Source organism: Solea solea, chromosome 9 (assembly GCF_958295425.1).
Source record: "Solea solea chromosome 9, fSolSol10.1, whole genome shotgun sequence".
Classification (NCBI taxonomy): domain Eukaryota; kingdom Metazoa; phylum Chordata; class Actinopteri; order Pleuronectiformes; family Soleidae; genus Solea; species Solea solea.
The window spans coordinates 26,397,616-26,422,915 of record NC_081142.1 but is presented as its reverse complement, the minus strand read 5'-3'; the positions used below and the strand labels follow the sequence as shown (position 1 = coordinate 26,422,915).

At 42.8% G+C, this 25,300-nt stretch overlaps 1 protein-coding gene across 1 annotated transcript in view; it reads right to left on the bottom strand.

The window, feature by feature from the left end:
• Positions 1-333: 333 nt before the first annotated feature.
• Positions 334-25,300, bottom strand: part of prdm5 (PR domain containing 5) — a 37,069-nt gene continuing 12,102 nt past the window's right edge. The window contains exons 12-16 of the mRNA XM_058639353.1: positions 24,092-24,252; positions 18,676-18,769; positions 8,711-8,796; positions 5,309-5,413; positions 334-2,269 (exon numbers count right to left, since the gene is read on the bottom strand). Coding sequence (XP_058495336.1) covers positions 2,105-2,269; positions 5,309-5,413; positions 8,711-8,796; positions 18,676-18,769; positions 24,092-24,252 — 611 coding nt within the window. The 3' untranslated portion in view covers positions 334-2,104. The remainder of the gene's footprint in view (positions 2,270-5,308; positions 5,414-8,710; positions 8,797-18,675; positions 18,770-24,091; positions 24,253-25,300) is intronic.

Genomic DNA, 25,300 nt, shown 5'->3' with positions numbered 1-25,300 from the left:
AGTCCCTTTTGTGTTTTTGCTAACATTGATACAAACGTTGGTTTTATTTTTTTACATCAGTAAAATAGTGTCAGAATGAACAGTTAAATAACAGTTAGTAAAGTTTAACACATTTTTAAACATTACTAACATTAGTTTTCTGGTTACACATGTTTTTTAAACACTAGTTACATTTTTATTTTATTACATTATTCTCCAACATGTGTTGGTAAATTGACTTACTTACTCAACCCGTTTCTGTGCATTAATGAGCCATGAAGCTGCCGGCATGTCAGTGAGTGATCGACAGACAGGTAATTATCAAATTTTTGTTTATTTTACTTTTATTGATCGAAGAAATGACAAAAATCAGAAAAGCAGTAAACAAAGACAAACTGGGATGAATGATGATGAATAAAGAACGATGTAAACGTGCACAGCAGCCATGTTGACAGCTTTAAATAATGACATGAAGAACGACTGCGTTTCATTTCATCCTGGAACGTTAGCGTGATCACAAACACCGCGCGTCTCCTGCTGAAACCAGTTAAAATGGCTGCTGTGGAAAAGGAATTTTACATCAAATAATAAACAAAAGTCATTTTCTAAAACCGTTAAATGAAAAAAGAAAAATATGAAATGATTCCATGTGCTGAGGATTTTCTGGAACAAGGACGAACATTAGGTCAATAAATAAACTTGTGGTTTATGAGTTTTCAGATTCTTTAAAAACGGTAAAACACATTTTTAACGTACGCTTTCAAAAAAACACACAAAGAAGAAGGAGGAGAAAGAAACGTGTAAACGTGTTTTTGAAGGAGAAAAAGTGCAGAAAGTTTTTCTCTGTTTTTTCTTTACAGTAAAATGACGGCAACTAAAGTCCGGACAGTAACAGACAATCGTAGCCTCATGTAGCTTTGTGTCAAACCTTCAAATATTCAAATTAAAGGAATAATTCAGTTTTCTTCAGTGTTCACTTCCATCTCAGTGAAAACTAGAAAAAAAACAACTTTAGTTACTAAACCAAAATCTACGTCATTTTAACTTTACAATGTCTTTAGAACATGTTCACACACACACACACACTCAAATGTCTTATTTTGTCACTTCAGTGTTTGAAATGTTCAGATTGACGTCAGTGACACAAAGTGACCACACGAGGCAGCAGAGGACCAGCAGCTGCTGTGTTTTCTCTCTGGACTTTGGTGTGGGAGAGTGAGTGAGGTCTGGTTGCGGGGGCCAGACTTCCCTCACCCTGGCCACGTCGTCCAGCTCTTCCAGGACAAAACCAAGAGACACTGACTCTCCAGTGAGTCCTGGTTCTTCCCCGGGTCGTCCTCCCAGTGGGACGTGCCCTTACCAGGGAGGAGTCCTCACCAGGTGCCCGAGCTTCACCCTCTCTCTCTCCCAGACGCTCTGCAGAGGAAACTCATTTCAGCTGCTTGTATCCACAGCTCGTGACCGCAGGTGAGGATATGAACGTAGATCCAGCGCTAAACCATGACAGAGCATCACTGCAGACGCTGCACTGATCCCCGAGATACTCAAACCTGGGGCAGGATCTCACCCCCCACCTACAGAGGGCACTCCACCCTTTTCCAGTTGAGGATCATGGTTTCAGATTCTCATCCCAGCCGTGTTCAGTGAACCGCTGCAGTGAGAGTTGAAGATCTCGGCCTGATGAAGCAAACATGACCGCATCATCTCACCAAACCGGACTCCCTGCGTCTACAAATTGTGTCCATGCAGGTTATGAACAGAATCAGTGACAAAGGGCAGAGTCCAGTTCTTCCCCATTCTCCTGGAGAACTCCCCACAGGATGGAACACCTGCTCCAGGTCCTCAAAGCACCATCCAGAACTCTGCTGAGAGTGTGGAGCGTGTGACGCAGACATAAACTTATACTGACGTAGATTTTATTGTTTTTTTTTAAGCAGTTTTACAAACTTCATTTTCAAGCAACGTGACACACTGTGGAGGCGGAGCTCCAAACAAATGTTTTCAAAAAGTTTCAAAAACAGTGACGGGAATTACAAATGTACAGTGTGTGTGTGTGTGTGTGTGTGTGAGTGTGTGTGTGCATGTGTGTGTGAGTGCGGACATGTGTGTGTGTGTGTGTGTGTGTCTAACTCTCCGTCTCCCCGTGAACGTTCTCCATGTGAACTTTGAGGTAGTCGTTCCTGGTGAACTTCTTATGGCAGAGCTGACACTCGGCCATCGGTCGGTTTGGATTGTGAGTGAGTTTGTGTCGACTGAGCATCTTCTTCAGACTGAACGACAGGTCACACACCTGTAACACACACACACACACACACACACACACAAAGGTCACACACCTGAAACAATCTTAACCCTTATGAGAAACATATACCTCAATATCATCTGGTCTTGGTCTTGGTTTAGGCGTACTTGACTACAAGTCAAGTTAATTGGGGAGTTCCACAGGGCTCAGTGCTTGGGCCTATACTTTTTACCTAAACGTCCTTTAGGGAACTTTATTAGAAAGTACAACATACACTTTCATTGTTATGCAGATGACACACAACTCACTCACTCACTCACATCATTCACTCAGTCACTCACATCATGCATTCACTCACTCACATCATGCATTCACTTGCTCACTCACATCATTCTCTCACTCACTCACTCACTAACATCATTCACTCACTCACACGTCTTTTCATTCGACATTAGGAGAAAGGTGGGGTTAAGTGTTGGGAATCAAACCCACGACCTTCCAGTTGAAATCCATTGCGTTGTTTCTGGAATGTTATGAACGTAAATATTTACAGATTTATCGGATTTTCTGCTGTTTTCAGTCAAATTAAACGCAGCTCTGATGATTCACAGAAATGGGCATCGAGAGCGCGGGGCCCCCCGGTGAATGTGGGCCCCCCGTGTGTCTTTGTGAAACCCAGATGTTTGTTGATGCTCGACAACATTTTTAATCCAGTCATGACTGAGAATCCTTGTCTGACTCACACAAACTCACTGCACATGTTCCTTCTTTGCTCTTTGACACATTTTAGGGCTGGAACGTTTCCTCGGAGTTAAAAAGAATCCAGATGAGCGCAGCTCGACCAGCGCTGACAGCGAGCGCGACTCGTAAACAACAACAACAACTGTGGATGATTCTCAGAGGACAGCGACGCCGTTTCCCGCAGACTGGAGCTCATTCAAAATAAAAATCACAGAATGATGATTTCTAATTCAGAAGTATTTGTTCTTCTTATTCTTCCAACATGAATCGCCTTCCCATTCCCCAAAACTTGTGGATTTTTGCGACACCATCAGACCTGGTGAAAATTTACGACGTTCAGCGAATGCGTGTCAAAAATGGGATGTGGGAGGGGCAAATAAGTGTGCCGCCCACTGTCTAAATTTGCCCTGAACAGCAGGTTTATTGTACATGCACGAAAATCGGTACACGTGTGTAGAACGTGGAGATGAAGAAAAAAATAACCCAACAGGAAGTCAGCCATATTGGATTGAATGTATACTTTTTTGGCGATTTTGCACCAATGATTATTTGAACAAACTTCTCGTCGTTGTGTTTATTTTGTGACTTCATCCACACAGAAGCAGAAGAACTGTCTTCATACACCGCACACTGACTCTAAACACTGTAGTACATATGTCAGGCCTGTATGTGGCGCTGTAACACTGCCACAAAAATACTTTTTATATCTATTTAAATAAATCTTTAGTTCAAACAGAGACCAAGAAGGAAGGAAGTGTTGGACGAATAAGGAAAGAAGAAAGTTTTACGTAAGAAACACACACAATGAAGAGCGAGAGAGAGGCGGAGCTATGACATCATCTTTTTCCCAAAAGAAGAGAAATAAAACTGCTGTAACGATATTATATAATAATGTAATTATTGTTCTAACATTTCTTCAGAGGTGAAATGACTTCAACATGAAACACACGCACACACACGTATGCACACGCACACACACAAACGCACGCACGCACACATGCACTGCTAATGCAGAAAGTTACCAGATGGTGGCATGTAGCGTTTTGGGGGCGGAGCATTTTTGTGTAGCATTAGCATGTTTTTGTTAGCTTTTCGAAACTTACTGAGCCAAACTTTAAGTAACTTTTTGTTTGTGGTAACTTCTCCTTAACTTTACTTTCATACATCACAGTTATTATTATTATTATTATTATTATTATAATAATAATTATTATTATTATTATCATTTTCATTTATATAGATGTTTGTGTCTGTCTGAGGAGAATTATAAACACTGAACTATTTCTGCTGCTGATGGTCTGTGTGTTTACGTGAGATGAGTCTGCTCGGCCCCTGAAGACAAACAAGATCACTATCACACTCACAACTCTCAAACCTCCACGTCACAGTGAAGATGTCTCTACTTTTATAAACTGCTGACATTTAAATCAAAAACAGGTTACAACCAGGATATTTGTTTTATCTTAAATAAATGTCAAAATAAGTTGTACGTATTGTTTGTATTTACGTTGTTTTTTTCCCAAATATAAATGACAGCATAAGCAGCAGCAGCAGTAAAAGCAGCAGCAGCAGTAGTAAAAGCAGCAGAAGCAGTAAAAGCAGCAGCAGCAGCAGTAACAGTAAAAGCAGCAGCAGCAGTAAAAGCAGCAGCAGCAGCAGTAAAAGATGCAGCAGCAGTAACAGCAGCAGTAAAAGCAGCAGCAGTAACAGCAGCAGATTCATGAAATCCACTTGCACACGTCAGTAGCGTACTCCCATCATGCCTTTCACTGTTCCTGGACGCGCCGAGCAAGTCGAGAACGTGGACGGCTCGTTCACATAGATGAAAGGCATTATGGGTAACACGACTGCACATGCTCTATGGACCGCACAACCCGGAAATAAACCAGGAAGTCAGAAACTTTTTTTGGCATATGAGCCGAGTGAGCAACGGAGCCAAAGGGGCGGAGCTCTATCCAGTTCTTATAATACATCCATGGTATTATGGGATGTGACTCACAGGACACATGGTCCACGATACAACGGGACAGTCATAGAACGATAAATCTGTCTAACTGAAGAGAAGAAACATTTCTGTTTATTCAGAAAGGTCAAAGGTCATAAAGTCTGTGTATTGAACGTGGGCGGAGCATCTCTTACCCCCTCATTCATTTGAGCAGCGCCACCATGAGGAGACATGAAGTAGTGAAACTGACAGAGACTTCATTTGTTCAGATTCGTCTTTGGTGAATCGATTATCACGTGGAAGCTCACTCGAGCAGATGTCACGTGACACGGGGTGGCGAGGAGGAGGAAGAGGAGGAGGAGAAGCAGGAAGGGGAGGAGGAGGAGGCGGCAAATACTTACGTCACACTGGAACGGCTTCTCTCCTGTGTGTGTCCTCATGTGCTCGTCCAACCCTCGTTTCTGACTGAAGGCTTTGTTACACTCACTGCAGTTATATGGCTTCTCCTACACACACGCACACACACACACACACACACACTGACAGTTTAAAGAAGGAACTCTGAATCTGACGATACATAAAACAAGACTTCCTGCTTTTATCACATGTGGACAAAACCTGAAGGAAAAGTGTGTAATCGTCGACATACAGTGTGACCACACACACACACACACACGCGCGCGCGAGTGTCGGGAGGAAGTGAGCGGTGCAAGGACCATCAGAACACACCATGTGCGACTGTCCGTCACATCACTGATACGTTTAACACTGAAGTGACAAAATAAGACATTAGAACTTAGTGATGGAGGCAGCAGTGTGTGTGTGTGTGTGTGTGTGTGTGTGTCTCAGAGTCGGAGGGGAAACAGCGGCGACACCGAAAACACAGAAACCAGCAGAGTGAAGATAGTGTGGAGCTGTTTCCCTGTGTGTGTGTGTGTGTGTGTGTGTGTCACTCTTTGTGTGGCTGTTTTTGACAAATCTGGCTGATAGCAAGCGCTCTACCCATTTAAAGCTTAGTTGTCATGGGAACGGGGTGAATGCAGGAAGTAAGGGTCCTGGGAAAGGCGCTATCATGTGGGCGGGGCAAGGAGCGCCCAGTGACACACGATACAAAAGGAAGTAGAGATCAGGTTCACTGTGTGTGTGTGGTTTCTGTATGAAACAGAAAACTATGAGGGGTCAAAGTTCACAGGTCAGAAAACACATGGATGGATTTAGGTGATGCCAGAATCCCAGAATGCATCACTGTGACCCCTGGTAACATTGAACATCTGTACCTGGAGACCCTCGATCCTCAGCAGCTGTTCACCCCCACTGACCTCTGACCCCAGCGCTCGCCACAATCTGACCACAATCTGTAAACCCACGAGAGTGCGTTTGTTTGTTTTTCTGTAAAACAGCTCACAACGCTCACGTCGCCACGGAAACATCACACAAAACCAACATTGGATTCTGAAGATACAATGATGTGTTTTAATTCACTGGCGTGTGTTTGAAATGGAAACTTATTTTGTGATTTATTGAGTTTTTCCAGACTTTGTCTAATTGTGCTGCTTTAACGCAGCTGAAAACAGGGACATCCGAGGAAACACAAGAGTAATCTGCTGAAATCTGTCAGCTTGTATGCTGGACACCCTTAAATGACTGCAAACTGAAGTGATTTTGTTGTTATTTTGTCGACCGCTCACTCTCCCACACCAAATCCCATTGAAAAAAAGACAATTTTCGCTCCCGTGGACACAGGATCTCCTGGTCTACTGCTGCGACCTTTGGTAAGTTTGTGTCACTGATTTAAAACCAAATGAAGAAATTCACACAACTACACTTTAGAAGTTACTGGTGGAGGCAGCAGAGGAGCAGCAGCTAAAACCACTGATTTTCTCTATGAAGTTTGGTGTGGGAGAGTGAGTGCTTCACAAACGTCTGTCTCACACTGAGATAAAGACGTGAACATGATACTGTAGATTTAAGTGGATTGTTTTGAATTTTATTTTAAAGATAATGATAAAATAATAACATCAGGTGTCAGTATTTGTCCAATAATGTGGTTTTAAAACACTGTGAGAGTGAGTACATTCACGGTGACATCATCTGCGTCTGCTGTGTGTTAATGTTCAGCTCCCGGGAACATGAGACTAAAACATCACTCAGTTAAATGTGCAGGTCTCTTTGAAACCTGTCTGCTTCCACTGAGAGACGTGGAACAGCGGCGGCCATTAGCAGCGGCATGTAGCGGTGCAGCGCTGTGCTCTGGACAACATTAACGTCACCGTCCATGATGGAAATCTGTGATGAACCTATATTAGGTCTCATTTATCAACAGTGACGCTAACGTTGGCGTCCAGATGCTCTGGAAGGAGCTCAGAGGAAGTTTTCTCCAGCAGTGACGTCAGGAAAACTGGCCAGGAAATGACCTCATGACGTCATGGAGGAATCCTACCTGTCTCTCTTCACCCTGAACTCATGTTTTCCTGTGTTTGCATCTGAGCGTCTGCAGCAGCAGGTCATAGAGTCTGGGAATGTGTGAATGTGTGAATGTGACGCAGAGCCAGTTCAATTAAGCTAATTTTGCAGGTACCTGCACGCTGTGTGTTTGTGACAGAAGCTCTTTAAACTTTTACAAGATTCCACAAATTACCTCACAATTAAACAGACAGGGAGGGTCACACACACACACGCACACACGGGGCAGCAGAGGAGCAGCAGCTCCTGTGTTTTCTCTGTGGACTTTGGTGTGGGAGAGTGAGTGCTGTACAAACTTCAGTTTCCTGTTGTAACAGTGAGATAAATACATTAACGTGTTCATGATCCAACCACAAATAAAACAACCTCGTTTACTCATTTAACTCTTTCCTCACAGAACAGCTGCCTGAACTGAACCCTCATAAAACATCTGATTACATCAAACTAATAAACACATGGTCGTGTTTACATGAACGACACATGAATGACATACGGACGACACATTAACGACATACGGACGACACATGAACGACATACGGACGACACATGAATGACACACGGACGACACATGAATGACACACGAATGACACATGAATGACACATGAATGACACATGAATGTTATACGAACGACACATGAACGACATACGAACGTCATACGAACGACACATGAACGAAACATGAAGGACACACGAACGAAACATCAACGACACACGAATGACACATGAACGACACATGAATGACACATGAACGAAACATCAACGACACACGAATGACACATGAACGACACACGAACGACACATGAATGACACACGAATGACACATGAATGACACATGAATGTCATACGAACGACACATGAACGACATACGAACGTCATACGAACGACACATGAACGAAACGTGAAGGACACACGAACGAAACACGAACGAAACATCAACGACACATGAATGACACACGAACGACACATGAATGACACACGAATGACACATGAACGAAACATGAACGACACACGAACGACACATGAACGAAACATGAAGGACACACGAACGAAACACGAACGAAACATCAACGACACATGAACGACACACGAACGAAACATCAACGACACATGAATGACACACGAACGACACATGAATGACACATGAACGAAACACGAACGACACATGAACGGCATACGAACGTCATACGAACGACACATGAACGACACACGAACGACACACGAACGAAACACGAACGAAACATGAACAACACACGAACAACACATGAACGAAACATGAATGACACATGAACGACACATTAACGGAACATGAATGACACATGAACGAGACATTAAAAACTTACTCGAGTGTGTGTGCGGATGTGCATCTTCAGACCGTCGTTCTTGCTGAATGCTTTGTCACAGTAATGACACTGGTACGGACGCTCACCTGCAGGACACACACAATAACACAACAACACAACACATCACTGACAGAGACAAAGTATCCTTCATTTAGCCTCACAGATTCCCAACACACACTCAGTGACACAAAGTGACCACACGAGGCAGCAGAGGACACGCAGCTAAAATCCCAGTGAGATGAATGGTAAACAAATAAAGACTTTAGACTAAAGCAGGATTATATTTTATAAGGTTATTAAGTGTTAAAATCTAAGTGAATAAAATCTCTACTCACAAAATGAAATAAGATTTATTACAATAAAAAGTGACTTCAGTCTCTCATGCGTCCTGAGGACAGACAGCATTGATGCTGAGGAAATTTGGACACATTTGTCCTCAAACCTGGTCTGAATTCACAGATCTGATCACAAGAAGCTTGTTTTCAGACCTGAACCTGAGTCACTGAAGACAGATGTACACAAACTGTGTACATCTGTATATAAGAAAGAAATCAACAGTTGTATTGACGGAGACGCGTGACCTGGCGACTGCTCCGTGTCACATCTTTCACTCAGACGCCAACGCGTCGCTGACTGAACACCGAGCTACGACTGGACAACGGTTCAGGAAGCACATCAGACGCAGCGCGGCGGCACGGCACCGTATCCTCGGCTGGATCAACAATGCAGCCAAAAACCTGATCCAAAAACCTGCTCCAGATCTTATCTGAACCCGCTGCGCTGATGACGGAGAGGAAGTGACAGGCTGTCAATCAAGCGGCTCAGCCGACACATGGATCTGTTTACGGCATGTGATCCACGGGCCAGATAACAGAACCACAGCAGATTACTAATCTACAGAAGAGACGTGAGCTCACGTTTATCACAGAGCTGAGGATTACACATTCAGACGGCGACTCAGGAAACAGAAACCTGACCGAGAGTTTACGTCATATCTGAGGACGAGGACGACCAATGACGTCATTCTGGATCCAGACCTGGACCTGGATCCAGACCTGGACCGCTTAGCATTATCAACACATAATTAATGCCATGTTTACACATTATTCTTTCAAAATAAAATATAAATTTACATGTTATTCTTTCAAAATAAAATACATGTTTACATGTTATTATTTCAAAAGAAAATATAAGTTTACATGTTATTTTTTCAAAATAAAATACATGTTTACATGTTATTATTTCAAAAGAAAATACAAGTTTACATGTTATTCTTTCAAAATAAAATACACGTTTACATGTTATTATTTCAAAAGAAAAAACAAGTTTACATGTTATTATTTCAAAAGAAAAAACAAGTTTACATGTTATTCTTTCAAAATAAAATACATGTTTACATGTTATTATTTCAAAAGGAAATATAAGTTTACATGTTATTCTTTCAAAAGAAAATACATGTTTACATGTTATTATTTCAAAAGAAAATACATGTTTACATGTTATTCTTTCAAAAGAAAATACATGTTTACTCACGCACGCACACACACGCGCACACACGTGCACACACTCACTCTCACTCACACTCACACACACACACACGCACATGTGTGGTGTTATTGATGGGGGAGATGTTTCTGCTCCTTTAAGTCAGAAGGTTAATTAGCTGCGTTTCCCTGGGATTGAAAAGGCAAAGACGCTGATTATGAAATCATAAAATGTGTCGGGGGAAACATGAGAGCAGGAATATTATTATCACCACGCTGTGCTGGAGGAAGCTTTGATTGAGCTGTAAAGTCTTATCTGTGATGTGTTGTAAAACGTTGTAAAAGCAAGCGTTCAGACGTTTATTTTGGCAGGATTGCGTGCTCTCGTTTGAATCTGTGGATTTTTCACATATGATAAGACTTTTTTCTTGATTAACATTTATCAGCTCACACATACTTTTCCACTTGTTACAGTCTGCTCTGTGTCTCATGTAAACTCCTGTATGTGTGCTTTTCCACTCCACTCCACTCTATCGTTTTCCATGACTTCATAGCTCCTCCTCTACGTGGGCGGAGTTGTGGCTGCGTGACCGTGGTGTGACGTGGTTTTTCTCCACGACACAAACACAAACTACTGACTTGTGAAGCAGTTGTTTTCGAGGATGCAGGACACTGGCCAACTCTCCTCTCACCTCTAGGGGGCGCACCTCAGAGCTAAGGCCAGACTGAACAACCACCATTGTCATGATTTCCTTCCACTTATTTGGGATTGGATCACGAGTTAATGTGGCCCCAAAAAGTCACCGTACAAGGAGACTGAGAGGAAACAGACCACTGCGTCTGAACGTTGTGCAGAGTTTGAAATGAGATCGTGGCTATTGTTAACGTTCCTTGCTCCTTCAAACTCCTGGAATCTGAAGCACAGTTCCTTCAGTTTAAAGCTCCCGTGTTGACATCAATTCCTCTCAAGGTCGATCGCTGAGAATCATCCTGAGAGACACGCGTGGACACATTCCATACGGCCGGTAAATCGGTCCTAAAAGCCCCTTCTGAGCAGTTCCTGCCCCTTCACGAGGTTTTGTTGACAAACAGGAAAATCTGAATCCCAGATGTGTTTGTGTTTGTTTTCTTTGAAACTGAGAAGAGAAAGTCCCGTGTCTGGTGTAGCATGTGTGGTGTCAGGTTAAAGCCTCCTGCAGAAGGCACGAGGTCACCGCACCGCCAACGTCTCATCCTTTTACGGGAGCTGGCGATCGTCAGCGACGACGCACATCGCGCAACAACTTCATAATAGCTGCAATTTCTCCTGCTTGACCTGTAGACTGTGCTGCTGCTGCTGCTGCTGCTGCTGCTGCTGCTGCTGCTGCTGCACACGTGTGCGTCATCTGGAGGAGAAAATGATTGGTGATGACTTACAGTTCAGAGCGAGCCATCGCGAGACAAACAACTGCTACTGAGAAACCCCAACAACCAACACTGTGTTGTTTGTGCACGAGGACTGGAACTAGAAACCTCCACTTATTCTCCAGATTGAGGCAGATTGTTTGGGGATTACGAGCTCGGAGCCAGGGCTGCACACGTGTGTGTGTGTGTGTGTGTGTGATGGTAACTGATTTAGCATGTGCTGAAACCGTACACCGTCTCTTTGACCCCGGGTGTCTCCCCCCTGCGTCCCCCTGCTGTGGCCCTCACACTTCTCGTCTGCTAATCGATCCGTTTGGCACCCCCCGTGTGTGTGTGTGTGTCTGGTTAGCAGATGGTCGGTGTTGTGGTTTTTTTGCAGCGCCACAGTTTGTGTTGCAGAGAATGCTTTGTAGCTCCGGGGCTGCGCGGGCTGAGAGGCATTAGTGCGGCCCTGCACAGATTAATCCCCGGCTTCCTCCGGTTCGGCACGACAGTGGACGTCCACTGTTCCCCCGCGTGCCACCACATGCCGACAGAGGCCGCAGCGGTAACGTGATATGACTGCGTGAGACGATAAGAGACGGCCTTTGATGAGGAACTTTACTTTACACTTGACCTCGCCTTCACGGTCCAGGTCTCGCTCCGTTTACTCGTTTACACACACAACACTTTCTTTTTAAGTGATCGTTCAGCAGACTGCAGACACACGCTCAGTCAACACCAGCAACAAGGAGTTTAGACACTCAAGACTCACCTGATAACATCTACATCTCCATCACATGATCACGTCTTTATCTCACTGACGTCTGTAAACCACTCACTCTCCCACACCAGAGTCCAGAGAGGAAACACAGCAGCTGCTGCTGCTCCTCTGCTGCCTCGTGTGGTCACTTTGTGTCACGGAGGTCAATCTGAACTTAGTGATGGAGGCAGCAGTGTGTGTGTGTGTGTGTGGGAGAGTGAGTGGTTTATAAAAGTCTGTCTCACACTGAGATAAAGACGTGAAACATATGTGGATATCGTAGAATGAATCTGATTTTTTTTAAATGCTGAATCCAGAACTACAGCTTTTACAAAAAAGAAAAGAAAAAACTGCAAAACTAAATCGTTGTTCTATCATATTTTTATCACATTCATCCTATATTTTGCCTTTATTTTGTTTCTATTCTTTTTTATCTGATCTTTCACTGTTTGCCAGTTTGGTTCTTGCAGGTTCTTGACACACAAAAGTCAGCTGTGTGTGTGTGTGTGTGTGTGTGTGTGCGTGTGTGTGTGTGTAAGTACATTACATGACCACATTTTGAAACAAAACAAAAGCTGAACTATCCCTTTAAACTCTGTGATGTATGAGACAAGCCCGAGCTGGAGTGTCACCGCACACGCAGCAGATCTGCACGTGTTTCACCAACACAATCCTCACTGCAAGTCAAGCGTCGTCGTCGCCGCCCACAAACATCCATCACAGCGGCAGACCATAATTCAGCGCACCATCACCATCACCATCACCATTCCCTTTCTTTTTCATCTTTACAAGATTGTAACCATGACAACAGTCACGACAAACAACATCATGTGCACAGGAATAGGCTCCGAGTTCTAGCAGATGTCCAAACGTGCGGTGACATCACTCAAACTCTAACAAATGACAACATGAAGGAATTTCCTGTGAAAGTGTGAGCCACACGGAGCGACCTCGTTACAACACGTCAGCGTACAAACACACGCACGGACTTAACGTCTCCCAGCGTGATCATTAAAGGGAGTGATTATGTGATTAAGTCAGATTATACTGTGTGCTTTGCTTGCGTGATTTATACTGATGTTAAAAGGCTTTGGATCTATTTGAGTTGTCATGTGAAGTGAAAGCTGAACACAGATCGTCCTCACTCTGCTTCCTCGAGGCCTCGTTCTCAGGGAAACCTCGCCGCTGTTTCGTTACCTCGGGGCGGTGCAGTGTTTGTGTAGATGATATAATGCTCAGCTGTTATTACTCAGTTACTTGTGTCACATTCTTAAAGCTATTTTGTTTCTAAGAACCTTTTTTGCCCAAATGGAAAGAGGTTTGTAAACCACACACACACACACACACACACACACACACACACACACACCAAACCACGGAGAGAAAATCAGTGATTTTAACATCACACACACAGGAGTTGTTGATCCACTGCTGCCTAATGTCTGATTTTGTCTCTTCAGTGTTTGAAATCCAACGTTCAGATTGACGTGAGTGACACAAAGTGACCACACGAGGCAGCAGAGGAGCAGCTCCTGTGTCCCTGCAGCTAAATTCGATGATTTTCTCTATGGGGTTTGGTGTGGGAGAGTTGGAAAAGTCTGTCTAACAGTGAGATAAAGACCTGAACATGTTCTTAAGCTCTTGGAGACTTGGAATAACAGAGATTTTATTAGTTGAGTCATTTGGCCTGTGGTTAAAATCTGTGTAAAATCCACTAACAACAGAACGACTGTCAATAATCCAGCAGCTGAGGTTCAGACACTTAGAATCGACAGTTTCTCAGGATTTAGCGGACAGGAAAGCTTGATCCTGTTTGTCTTCCTGCTTCACAGGAACAAGTCAGCATTGATTATTTACCTGCACACACTCACACACACACACACACACACAGGAAGTCATGAGAGAAACAGGCCGAGCGTGAAACTGATTAAAGAGGAAACGTGGACCTAAATGAGTGGAGCGGTTTGGCAGGACATGTTCTCTGTATATTTGACTTGGATTTAATTAAAGTTACAACATCATGTTGAGCTCAGACAAATTACCCTGAGCTGCATGAAACGTCAGCTGTCAGAGAGCTGGAGCACAGCCATCGTCTCTGAGACACGTCTCTGAGAAGCAGCAGCAGCAGCGGCAGCAACAACAGCAGCAGCAGCAGCAGCAACAACAGCAGCAGCAGCAGCAGCAACAACAGCAGCAGTAGCAGCAACAACAACAGCAGCAACAGTAGCAGCAGCAACAACAACAGCAGCAGCAGCAGTAGCAACAACAGCAGTAGCAGCAGCAACAACAACAGCAGCAGCAGCAGTAGCAACAACAGCAGTAGCAGCAGCAACAACAGCCGTAGCAACAACAACAGCAACAACAGCAGCAGCAACAACAACAGCAGCAGCAGCAGCAACAACAGTAGCAACAACAGCAGCAGCAGCAACAGCAGCAGTAGCAACAACAACAGCAGCAGCAACAACAGTAGCAACAACACCAGCAGCAGCAGTAGCAGCAACAGCAACAGTAGCAGCAGCAACAACAACAACAACAACAGCAGCAGCAGTAGCAGCAGCAGCAACAACAGTAGCAACAACAGCAGCAGCAGTAACAGCAACAGTAGCAGCAGCAGCAACAACAGCAGCAGCAGCAGCAACAACGACAACAGCAGCAACAACAACAGTAGCAACAGCAGCAGCAACAACAACAGTAGCAACAACAACAGCAGCAGCAACAGTAGCGACAACAACAGCAGCAGCAACAGTAGCAGCAGCAACAACAACAGCAGCAGCAGCAGCAACAACGGCAACAGCAGCAACAACAACAGTAGCAACAGCAGCAGCAACAACAACAGTAGCAACAACAACAGCAGCAGCAACAGTAGCGACAACAACAGCAGCAGCAACAGCAACAGTAGCAACAACAGCAGCAGCAGCAGCAACAACAACAGCAGCAACAACAACAGTAGCAACAGCAGCAGCAACAACAACAGCAGCAACAACAGTAGCAACAACAACAGCAGCAGCAACAGCAGCAACAACAGCAGTAGCAACAACAGCAGTAGCAACAACAGCAGCAACAACAACAACAACAGTAGCAACAGCAACAACAGCAGCAGTGAGAGCGGATTTTTCCACTAAACGTGTGTGTGCGTGTGTGTGTGTGTCATAATGTGTGAGTAAATTAAAAATAAAGAAGTCAGTGCCGTGATGACATCACTGCTTGAACGTTAGTTCATTGTTGGCGTTACGCCGTCGTGAACGACGACAGCAGAGCTGCACACGCTCAGACACGAGCAAAACAAAAACAACAAAGTAGCAACAGCTGTTTGACATGAAATGAATCAGAAGCATTAAGCGTCGAATCAGATCAGGGGAAAGTGAAAGTGAACACATGAACATGAACAGAATTGGATTAGATTCCTTTGAATAAATCAAATTAACACTTTCAAGATGACTTTAAGGCCGTTTCAGCAATTTAGTGGAGCAGTTCCATGAAGCTGGTCGGGAAAGATTCAAAGAAGAAGCTCCAGAGTCTGTCCGCACAATTCATTCTTTTAGTCTTTGAGCAGAAGTAAAATGCAACATCCCTGAGATATGGACGCTCACCGGACTACAAACATGGCTGCCACAAGGAAAAGAAAGGTTGATATCTCACTGTAAACCACTCACTCTCCCACACCAAAGTCCAGAGAGAAAATGAGTGATTTTAGCTGCAGGGACACAGGAGCTGCTGGTCCTCTGCTGCCTCCATCACTAAGTTCTAATGTCTGATTTTGTCTCTTCAGTGTTTGAAATCAAACGTTCAAATTGACCTCAGTGACCCAAAGTGACCACACGAGGCAGCAGAGGAGCAGCAGCTGCTGTGTCCCTGTGAGCTAAAATCACTCATTTTCTCTCTGAGGTTTGGTGTGGGAGAGTGAGTGCTTTATAAACGTCAACAAGAAACCTTGTATATTTCATCTCCTGCAAACACACGTGAAGTCCATGGACTAAATGTTTGCTGCTGCCACCTAGTGGAAATAGATGTGCCACGACTTAGATGAGTCATCGTCGTAGAAATAGTAGAAACATTTTAATGCGATCATTGATAAAAACATTGTTTTTATATCATTATCTTACATAATGTACCTTTAAATAAAAAAAGTTAGTCGTGCGGTCGTAGCTTTCAACTCCAGGTGTGTGTGTGTGTGTGTGTGTGTGTGTGTGTGTGTGTGTGTGTGTTCAGTACAATGGCCCATTGACAAACCCGACCACACTTTGTCAACAGCGTCCTGTGTGTCTGTGTGTACACATGTGTGTGTGTGTGTGTGTGTGTGTGAAGGACAAACTAACAGAAACACAGAGTGAACATATACCAGTGAGGGCCGCGTTCCACTCTGATTGTATTTATATAGAAGAAACAAAAGGGTGGAATGCTGGGGGAGGGGTGGGAGCCGAGGAGACACCTCAGAGGAAGAAAAGAGAAAGAGAAAAGAGCTACTCCAAGAAAGCATCCAGCCACGCGACCTTTGACCCTGACCGGCTGTAAATCTGTCCTCTCTGTGTGTTTGTCGTGTTTTTGTCTCGTCTCCTTTTCCCGAACACTGGAGATTCAACGTCCGATAAACGCGAGAGTACGAGTCAAACTTTAGCGACAGTTCAGGGTTGATCTTCTTCTCTATTATCTGTAGATCACACACTTAGGACCAGGTTTACTTTATTATCTGAGGCTAGGGCTGAGCGATATGGACCAAAAGTGATATCGCGATATTATGACGTGTAACGAAGATGGTTCAGAAAAACGTATCAGAGTAAAAGTACACATTTTATTATTCTTTTTCTGCTCACTCTCCACCGCGTCTGCCACGTTTTCCTTCACATGTCTGTTGTGATGCGTAGCGCGGGCGGGAGAATACTACGTCGTATGTACATGTAAGGGGCGTGGCTGAGCAGCTGAACTAGGCTTGAAGCAGTCGGCTTTATTAAATAGCGTTCGCAAAGGCAACATAAAAATAATATATAATATACCGGCATGGCGATATTGCCTCAACTACATAGCTCTTTCAAAAATATACCGCCCAGCCCTCTCTGAGGCCCAAGACCACTCGTCTCGTCATGTGACTCAGTTTCCCGCCATGTTGGCAGGAAAACCTCCAGAAAAATAAACGACAGCAGTTCACAGAGTTCAGAGTCACATCACATTAAATCCGCGGAGATCGAGCAAATCTGTCGCAGAGCCTCACAGACTGATGTCTGATGCTTCTACTGCCCCCTGGTGCTTCACATGACTCCACACAACTGTCCCAAAAACAACTTACAGGTCACAATAAAAGCACAAGATTTAAGTTAGTTACGTTCTAGAAAAAATGAAAGAAAGCAGATATTTGGTCGTGTGAGAGGCTGAACATCAAGAGTTCAGATTAACTGTGATTTTAAACATGATTTCTTCTCTTATTTCAAGCTTCCACCTGGATTAAATTCACAGATGATAAAACATGCGTGTTTTCTTCTGACATCACGAGGCACATGTGTGTGAGTGTGAGTGTGTGTGTGTGTACATACATCTTTGTGAGGACCAAAGAAAACTGTGAGAAAAGTGAGGACATTTTGTCTGTCAAACCTTTAATGGTCTGTTTATTGGTTAAGACTTAGGTTTATAAGGCCTAGGTATTTAGTTGTGATGGTTAAGGTTAGGGTCAGAGGTCACAAGTGTCCTCACTAAGGATGCTGTACAAGAGTGTGTGTGTGTGTATAAGAGCGAGAGAGCGAGAGGACAAGAGAGAGGGAGACATAAAGTTTAAGTGAAACTGAGGGAAAAGAGAATGAGAGACAGCCAGGAGGTGTGTGTGTGTGTGTGTGTGTGTGTGTGTGTGTGTGTGTGTGTGTTGTGTGTGTGTGTGTGCGCGTGCGTGCGCGTGTGTGTGTGTGTGTCACAGCCCTGCTCCAGTCTGTTGGTAAGGAAACACACAGGAATGTGTGGTTTTCTATAGTTTAAGGCGTTTAAAAAACATTCAGAGCTTTAACTGCATAGAGAGACGCGACATGTCGGAATTTTAAATATTCCTCACACGAACAAACGCAGCTTAACTGTATTTGTATCTTAAAAAAACAATGATTTTTGAGAGCAAAGATTCAGCTACAGTCGCAAACATGACGTTAACATGTTTGAGAATCATGAGTTCAGATTTGAACGTGGTAAAGATGGTGTCGTCTCTAAATCCACCACACCACACTCCTCTGTTCATGTGAACGCATGTTTTCAGCATTTTCAAGTCTTTTTTACTTTGATCTACAGTTGGACTTTGTTGTCTTTGACGTCGCGCTCATGACTCGTTCTATCACTGATGGAGAAGAAGAAATAAGATGTCTTACCTGTGTGACTACGGATGTGGACTCTCAGCGTCCCATTACTGGCAAACTTCTGTCCACAGTACGGACAGATCTTCTCCTTCTCCCCCGTGTGTGTCTGCGTTACAGAAATGACATCATGGACACGTGGTTGACGTTAAGAAGAACACATGTAACCTTCATCCTCACATCCGTCCTACATTACAAAGTAAAATGTGATTATAGCTGCACATGAGATACTGGACATACTGGACATGTATGTGAAAGTCACAAAAACACTTATCTTACTAAAGATATTGAGTAAGATAAGTGTTTTTGTGTCTTAATCTCTATGCACAGATTGATGTGAATGCACAGAACACACTACAGTTTAAAGCTGCAGTACGTAACCTTTTGTTTGTTCTTTGTGAACAGAAACAACGTAATATTATTTGTTTGCTACATTCTTTATATGAAATCAGGCTCTGTGAGGCAAAACTATCAGACCTGACTGAGGGAGCGTTTGAGTGTACACAGCAGCAGAGCAGGGGCAGGTGGAGACAAGAAGAATGAATTAAGTCAAACTGCTGATGAGGAGCAGTCTTCACTTCTGTGTAATGTGAATTTCCCTGTGTGGGATCAATGAGGTCCAATATAATCTAATCTGATCTGATCTACTCCACTCTAATCCAATATAATCTAATTTTCTCTGATCTAATTAAACCTAATCTAATCTACTCTATTCTCATTAAATTAAATTAAATTAAATTAAATTAAATTAAATTAAATTAAACTAAATTAAATTAAATTAAATTAAATTAAATTAAATTAAATTAAGTTAAATCTAATTAAACCTAATCTAATCTAATCCAATATGATTTTATTTCCTCTGATCTAATTAAATGTAATCTAATCTAATCTAATTAAATCTAATCTAATCTAATTAAATCTAATCTAATTAAATCTAATCCATTTCACTTTAAAATTGGTTTTTGATTAGTTTAATAATTGATTAATAATCAATGAATCAACAGATAAAAAATAAATGAAATTACCGTGTTAAAAAACCATTTCTGTCCAAATCACAACAGCTGTGATCCAGAAACTCAGTGTGTGTGTGTGTGTGTGTGTGTGTGTGTGTGTGTGTGAGTAGCCTTTTGTAAGGAAACACCTGAGGAGTCAACGGGACACACGGGGGATCAGTGAATGGTTGTCGCTCTGAATTTGTGCCTCATTCATTCTCACTGTAATTTTCAGGGATTATTAAAAATCAACACAGGAAGTGGAATTCAGACAAGCGTGTGTGTGTGTGTGTGTGTGTGTGTGTGGGGGGTGGTGGAGGAGGAGGATGAGGAGGAGGAGGAGGTGTCCACTCTTCTCTCCACACGCTCCTCGACCACACAGCTGGACCCATGAGAACCTGTGATGTTTCTCTGCATCATCTGTGTTTGTTTGATCGTGCCTTCAGGGCAGATCAGTCGATCCGCCGCTGTCATGTGAACACGTGCGTCTCCTGTTACTGAGTCTGACATCGCCTCACGTGTGCTGCATTAGAACCTCCACCATCACACGCTAACTCACCGTATGACACGACGATGAAACAAGAACATTCACTTACATCAGAAGACAAAGAAGTTTGGAACTGGGAGTGAAGTCCGACCAAACCATGGACCCACGCGTAAATGCTCTAAGAATTGTTCGCAATGCCAATCGACAACAACACAACAACTACACAATATTACGTACACAAACATCATGTGTAGAAATGATTTACTGTGAAAACTAAAGTAGCTAACTAACTAAGCTAACTAACCAAGTAGCATTGCAAGTAGCTAACTAACTAAGCTAACTAACAGGTAGCTACCAAGAAACATCTGGATCTACAGAACAAACAAATATGCTGCCTCAGCTGTAAGCTTAGCTCAGATCTGAGCTCCTACAATACAGCCTGGCCAACTCTGCTAGCTTTTGTGTTAGCTCCCGAGCTAACAGTCCGTCAAATCTGCTAGCTTATTTGTTAGCTCCCAAGCTAACAGTCTGTCAACCCTGCTAGCTTAGCTGTTAAAACTGTGTGCCTTTTTTTTTGTTTTCATGTCTGTGGAGACACGCTGGTGTTTTACGTCACGACTGATGAGTGAAGGCAGAAGAATAAAAGTTACGCTAATAAAACAAGACAGCAGTCAATATAGGGTTAAGGAAATAACCCTAGGTTTCTGAAATATGACCGAGTTAGTAAGATTAAAAAAATGTAAATTATTGATTGATTACTAAATTATTTTGATAATTTAAGCTACACCAATTTTTCTTTAATGTGAATATTTTCTGGTTTCTTTGCTCCATAAAACAAAGAAATCATTATTTTTTGGACCAAAAATCGATTTATTGAGTACGATAAATACTAAAAAAACAGAAGTTACACACTGCAGCTTTAAAATCCCACATGAACTTATTTGTATAATTAATATTGACAGTTTTGTTGCAGTGATTTGAACCAAGAGAGAAAACATGGTTTGTTTCCCTCTGTTATAAACAGGAAACTCTATTGATTTCCCATCGTGACAGGAGTGGAATTCACGTGCAGATGTGTGTAATTATCAACATGTTTTATGTATAAATACGTGTGTGTGTGTGTGTGTGTGTGTGTGGATTCTCCTGCACTGACTGAGGTGAGCGTGTAAATACATGCTGTAACACACACACACACTTATGTAACACTAGAGTCAAGGATCCTTGTTTAGTGGTGAGGATCCTAGATAAAGGAGGAAAGATTCCTTCTGGGCTTGATTTCACTTTACATGACTCAGCTAAAATAGTTTTGCCTCCTCTTGCTTTGTGCTATAGAAAAATAAAATGTATCTTTTAGTAACGTGACATGGTTTTTATGAAAAAAGTAACCTGAATTCTGAACATCTTTTACCATAATAAAAGATGGTGTATTTTAAACATGAACAGCCTGACACTGAACCTCTGGGTCACGACTAGAGCTGCAAATCACGAGCTGATTACTTTCTCAATTAATCGTTTGGTCTTTAAAATATCAGAAAACCTTAAAAAATCTTGATCGTGTTCGTCAAACCTGGAAACGATGATATTCTCAAATGTCTTGTTTTGTCCACAAACCAAAAGGATTCACTTTTAAAGAAATGAAGAAAATAGTCACATTTAAGAAGCTTAAACAATTGGAAATCTCGTTTTATTCATGAAAAAAGCTTTGAACCGATTAATCGATTATCAAAATAGTTGTCGATTAATTTAGTAATTACCTAATAATCGATTAGTCAATTAATTGTTTCAGCTCTAGTTACGACAGGACCTTCTTTTGTTGGACCTTTATTCCCGTTTTGTTGTTGTGTTGTTGTTAAACCTTGTTGACTTTTACTTCCTGTGTTTGTCCGAGTTTCCCTGCGCTGTGATTGCCGGCTCCGCCCTCTCCGTCTCTCACCTGTGTCCAGGTGTCTCTGGTATTTCTAATGTCTTTGTTTTATTCTGTTTCCTGTGTTTAACCTTATTTTTATGTTCCGCTGTATTCTCTCTATTTTTCTCCTCCTGCTTCAGACTCATTTAGATTTTGTTTGTTTGAAGACTTTCCATTTAGCACTCGTGTGTTTGAGTCTTTAATGTGACTGAAGCAAAAGCACCGTGACATAAACTCATTTCAGTTCAACTCAAAACACTGTGTGAAAACTCACCTCGTCCATACACTGAAGCATTAAAATGGACGATTGTTTCAGGTTTGTGTTCATTTCTAACAACTTTCTCTACACTCGTATGAGGCCTGTTTATATGACAGCACTAATATAGAGAGAGTGGAAATGTCCTGAAGTCTCTTCTGTAGTGAAATTATAACAGAACATCGTGCATGCTTAATATCAAACTGTTTTCTAGCAGTTACACACATGTGTTTTTCTCCTTGTCCTTCACACATTCTATTTATTATCTACAGCTAATCTTAATCCATATATCACAGGATTAAATGATATAATCCTTCATTTTTGTAGTTCAACTTTTGCTGATCTGTTTGAAGTTCTGATTCTGAAAACAAAAGTGGGATTTTTTTAAATATTCTTTTTCAGTGACAGTATGTATACATATATATACATATGTATATATACATTAAATCTATGTTTCATGAAAACAGAGATGTTTATAAAGTGTTTCAAACAGATGATGTTTGTCTGTGTGTGATGCTTCACAGACAGACAAACATCAGTGAAAACACAACCTCAATAATCATCTGGATCGCTCCAGTTTCCACAATTCTGGAAAGAAAGCGTTCTGACGTTTGATTTTTAACAAAGTCAGACATTCTGCAATTTCTCCCCTTAACAGAAAAAAGGCCTGTGAGATCCACTCCTGATGATCTGAGGGTCAAAGTTCGCCCGCACAAACATCTCCAGAGTATCACATGAAACATTAAATAAGTCTTCAGCGACAGTCCGAGCCAAGAGCGTGGCTCACTCCGCACATGTAAACACAGCCGCAGAGTTGTCGTCTCCGTGGTAACGTGACTTTGATCAAGGCCAGATCTGCAGAGCGCGTCAGCAGCGGGACGCTCCTCCAGTCCTACTGTTTCTGAGACTCTTTTCTTTTGCCTCGTGCCAAGAAGCTGTTTGGTTTCAATCTGCGTCCGTAACCGCGCCGGACGTTGTCAGTTTAAGGCTCATAATCTGCAGCCAGATCAGTCCGGGGCTTTGAAACCCCGCCGAGCTAATGGACTAACTGCCATTTCTAATCAACGCAGGAATTGATTTCCCGAGCTCGCAGCCCCCGCGCGCCGCAGCGGTCGGGACGGACGAGTGCAGCACGTCTGACGAACTGAGATAGAAGCGACATCACTTTCATGAGACGGGAACGAGACTGGACGTGAAAACGCTGGGAATGTTTTACAAATCGCACGCCGTCTGAGAGAACGACGGGAATCGCTCACCATTCACGCTTCATCATTTTAGTTTGAAGAAACGGGCAGATTTGAACGTCTGATTGGTCCAAAACAGTTGTATAATCCTGTCAAGCAACTTTTGCTCTTGAAACATAAATTTAATTTAAGAAAAGCTATGTAGCGTTGTCTTAATACAGCTCACTTACTAAGTAACAAGCTAATGCAACGGCTAATGTAGCATTGGCGCTAGTAATAATAATAATAACATGCCAGCACTGCTGCCACGCGGTGGTGCAGTGGTTAGCCTTGTTCATAATCGTACCAATGATTTTCTTTCTCTGTTGTTTGTCATTTTAAGGTTTGTTCACCAGCCCTTGGCCTGGCAAGGATTTGAACAGCAACCCTGTGGTCACAAGCCCAATTCCCTTCTGCATTACCTCGACTGAACTCTAAATACAGGTCGAGTCATTTCAAAGTTGCAGAACTTCATCATTTCCTCAATCAAAACATCATTTTTGTCGCCACAATTTTGTCTGAAATGATTTCCAGACGTTAGAATGATGGCGGTCGTCCATCACTCACCTTCTTGTGGCTCTTGAGGACGGACGGCGTGACAAAGGCCTTCTCACACAGGTCACACTTGTACTTCTTATGGCCGTCGTGCACCACCTGGATGTGGACGTTGAGCGTGTCCTTCCTCTTGAACGTGGCGTCGCACTGGTCACACTTGAATGTGCGCTCACCTGTAAGAAGAGAGGTCGCTGCCGTTTACCCGCTGTTGTGCCTCTAAACACAGTCATCATGCCCAGCAGGAGGGGACCCAGTTTCCAACAAAAGAACTCGTGTTTTATCACACAGACTAAGTCTTTACAGAGATCTCTGTGAGGCCACGTGTTCCTGCTCAACAATACACAACAATACACACTTTTCATCATCATTGAAACAAAGTGACAGACAGACAGACAGACAGACGCACACCTCCACCGTTGCACAGTAGTTGCTCCCATTACAGGATCACAGGACAGACTGTGTGTGTGAGTGGGTGTGTGTGTATACTGGTATTTGTTGCCTCTTTAGGACCTCCGCTGTCATAAACACTGTCGTCCTCATGGAGACCAAAACCTGGTCCTGATGAGGCTGAACCTCATTTCAAATCGTTTTTTCTTTATGAAACTTGTTTTGTCTCTATTATTAAACTTGTTTTGTCTTTATTATAAAATGTGTTTTTTTTAACTTGTTTTTGTCTTTATTAAACTTGTTTTTGACTTGATCACATTTCTTTATAGAATGTAAAGTGTTTTATTAGCAAAGGTTTTTACTCCAAAAAGAACGTATTGATGTCCTGGACCTTTAAACCACAAATGTTTGAGTGGTCATCAAAGTGACTTTTAAACTAAGAAGGGAACTCATGACACATTTGTTGAATTTGATTTAGAATCCTGACAAACAATCGTGTAAATAAAGAAGTAACAAACTTTCCTGAGCTCCTTTGAGTTCTGACCTGATAATCCCACAACAGCTGTGCTTGATTTTCTGTGTGTGGCCTCACACACACACACACACACACACACACACACACACACACACACACACTTACTCAATGGCATGTCTATTTTCTCACCTGCACTAAAGTGAAATCACCGCCCCACACACAACTGTCTCCAACGTGACACAGAAGACATGTCTCCTGAGACGCCTTCAGCTCCACAATCTCTTTGTTATCAGACTCAGTTTAAAGCTCAACTGTCCATCGGAAGACTTTCTGACGTGAGACTGATTTACCATGACTTA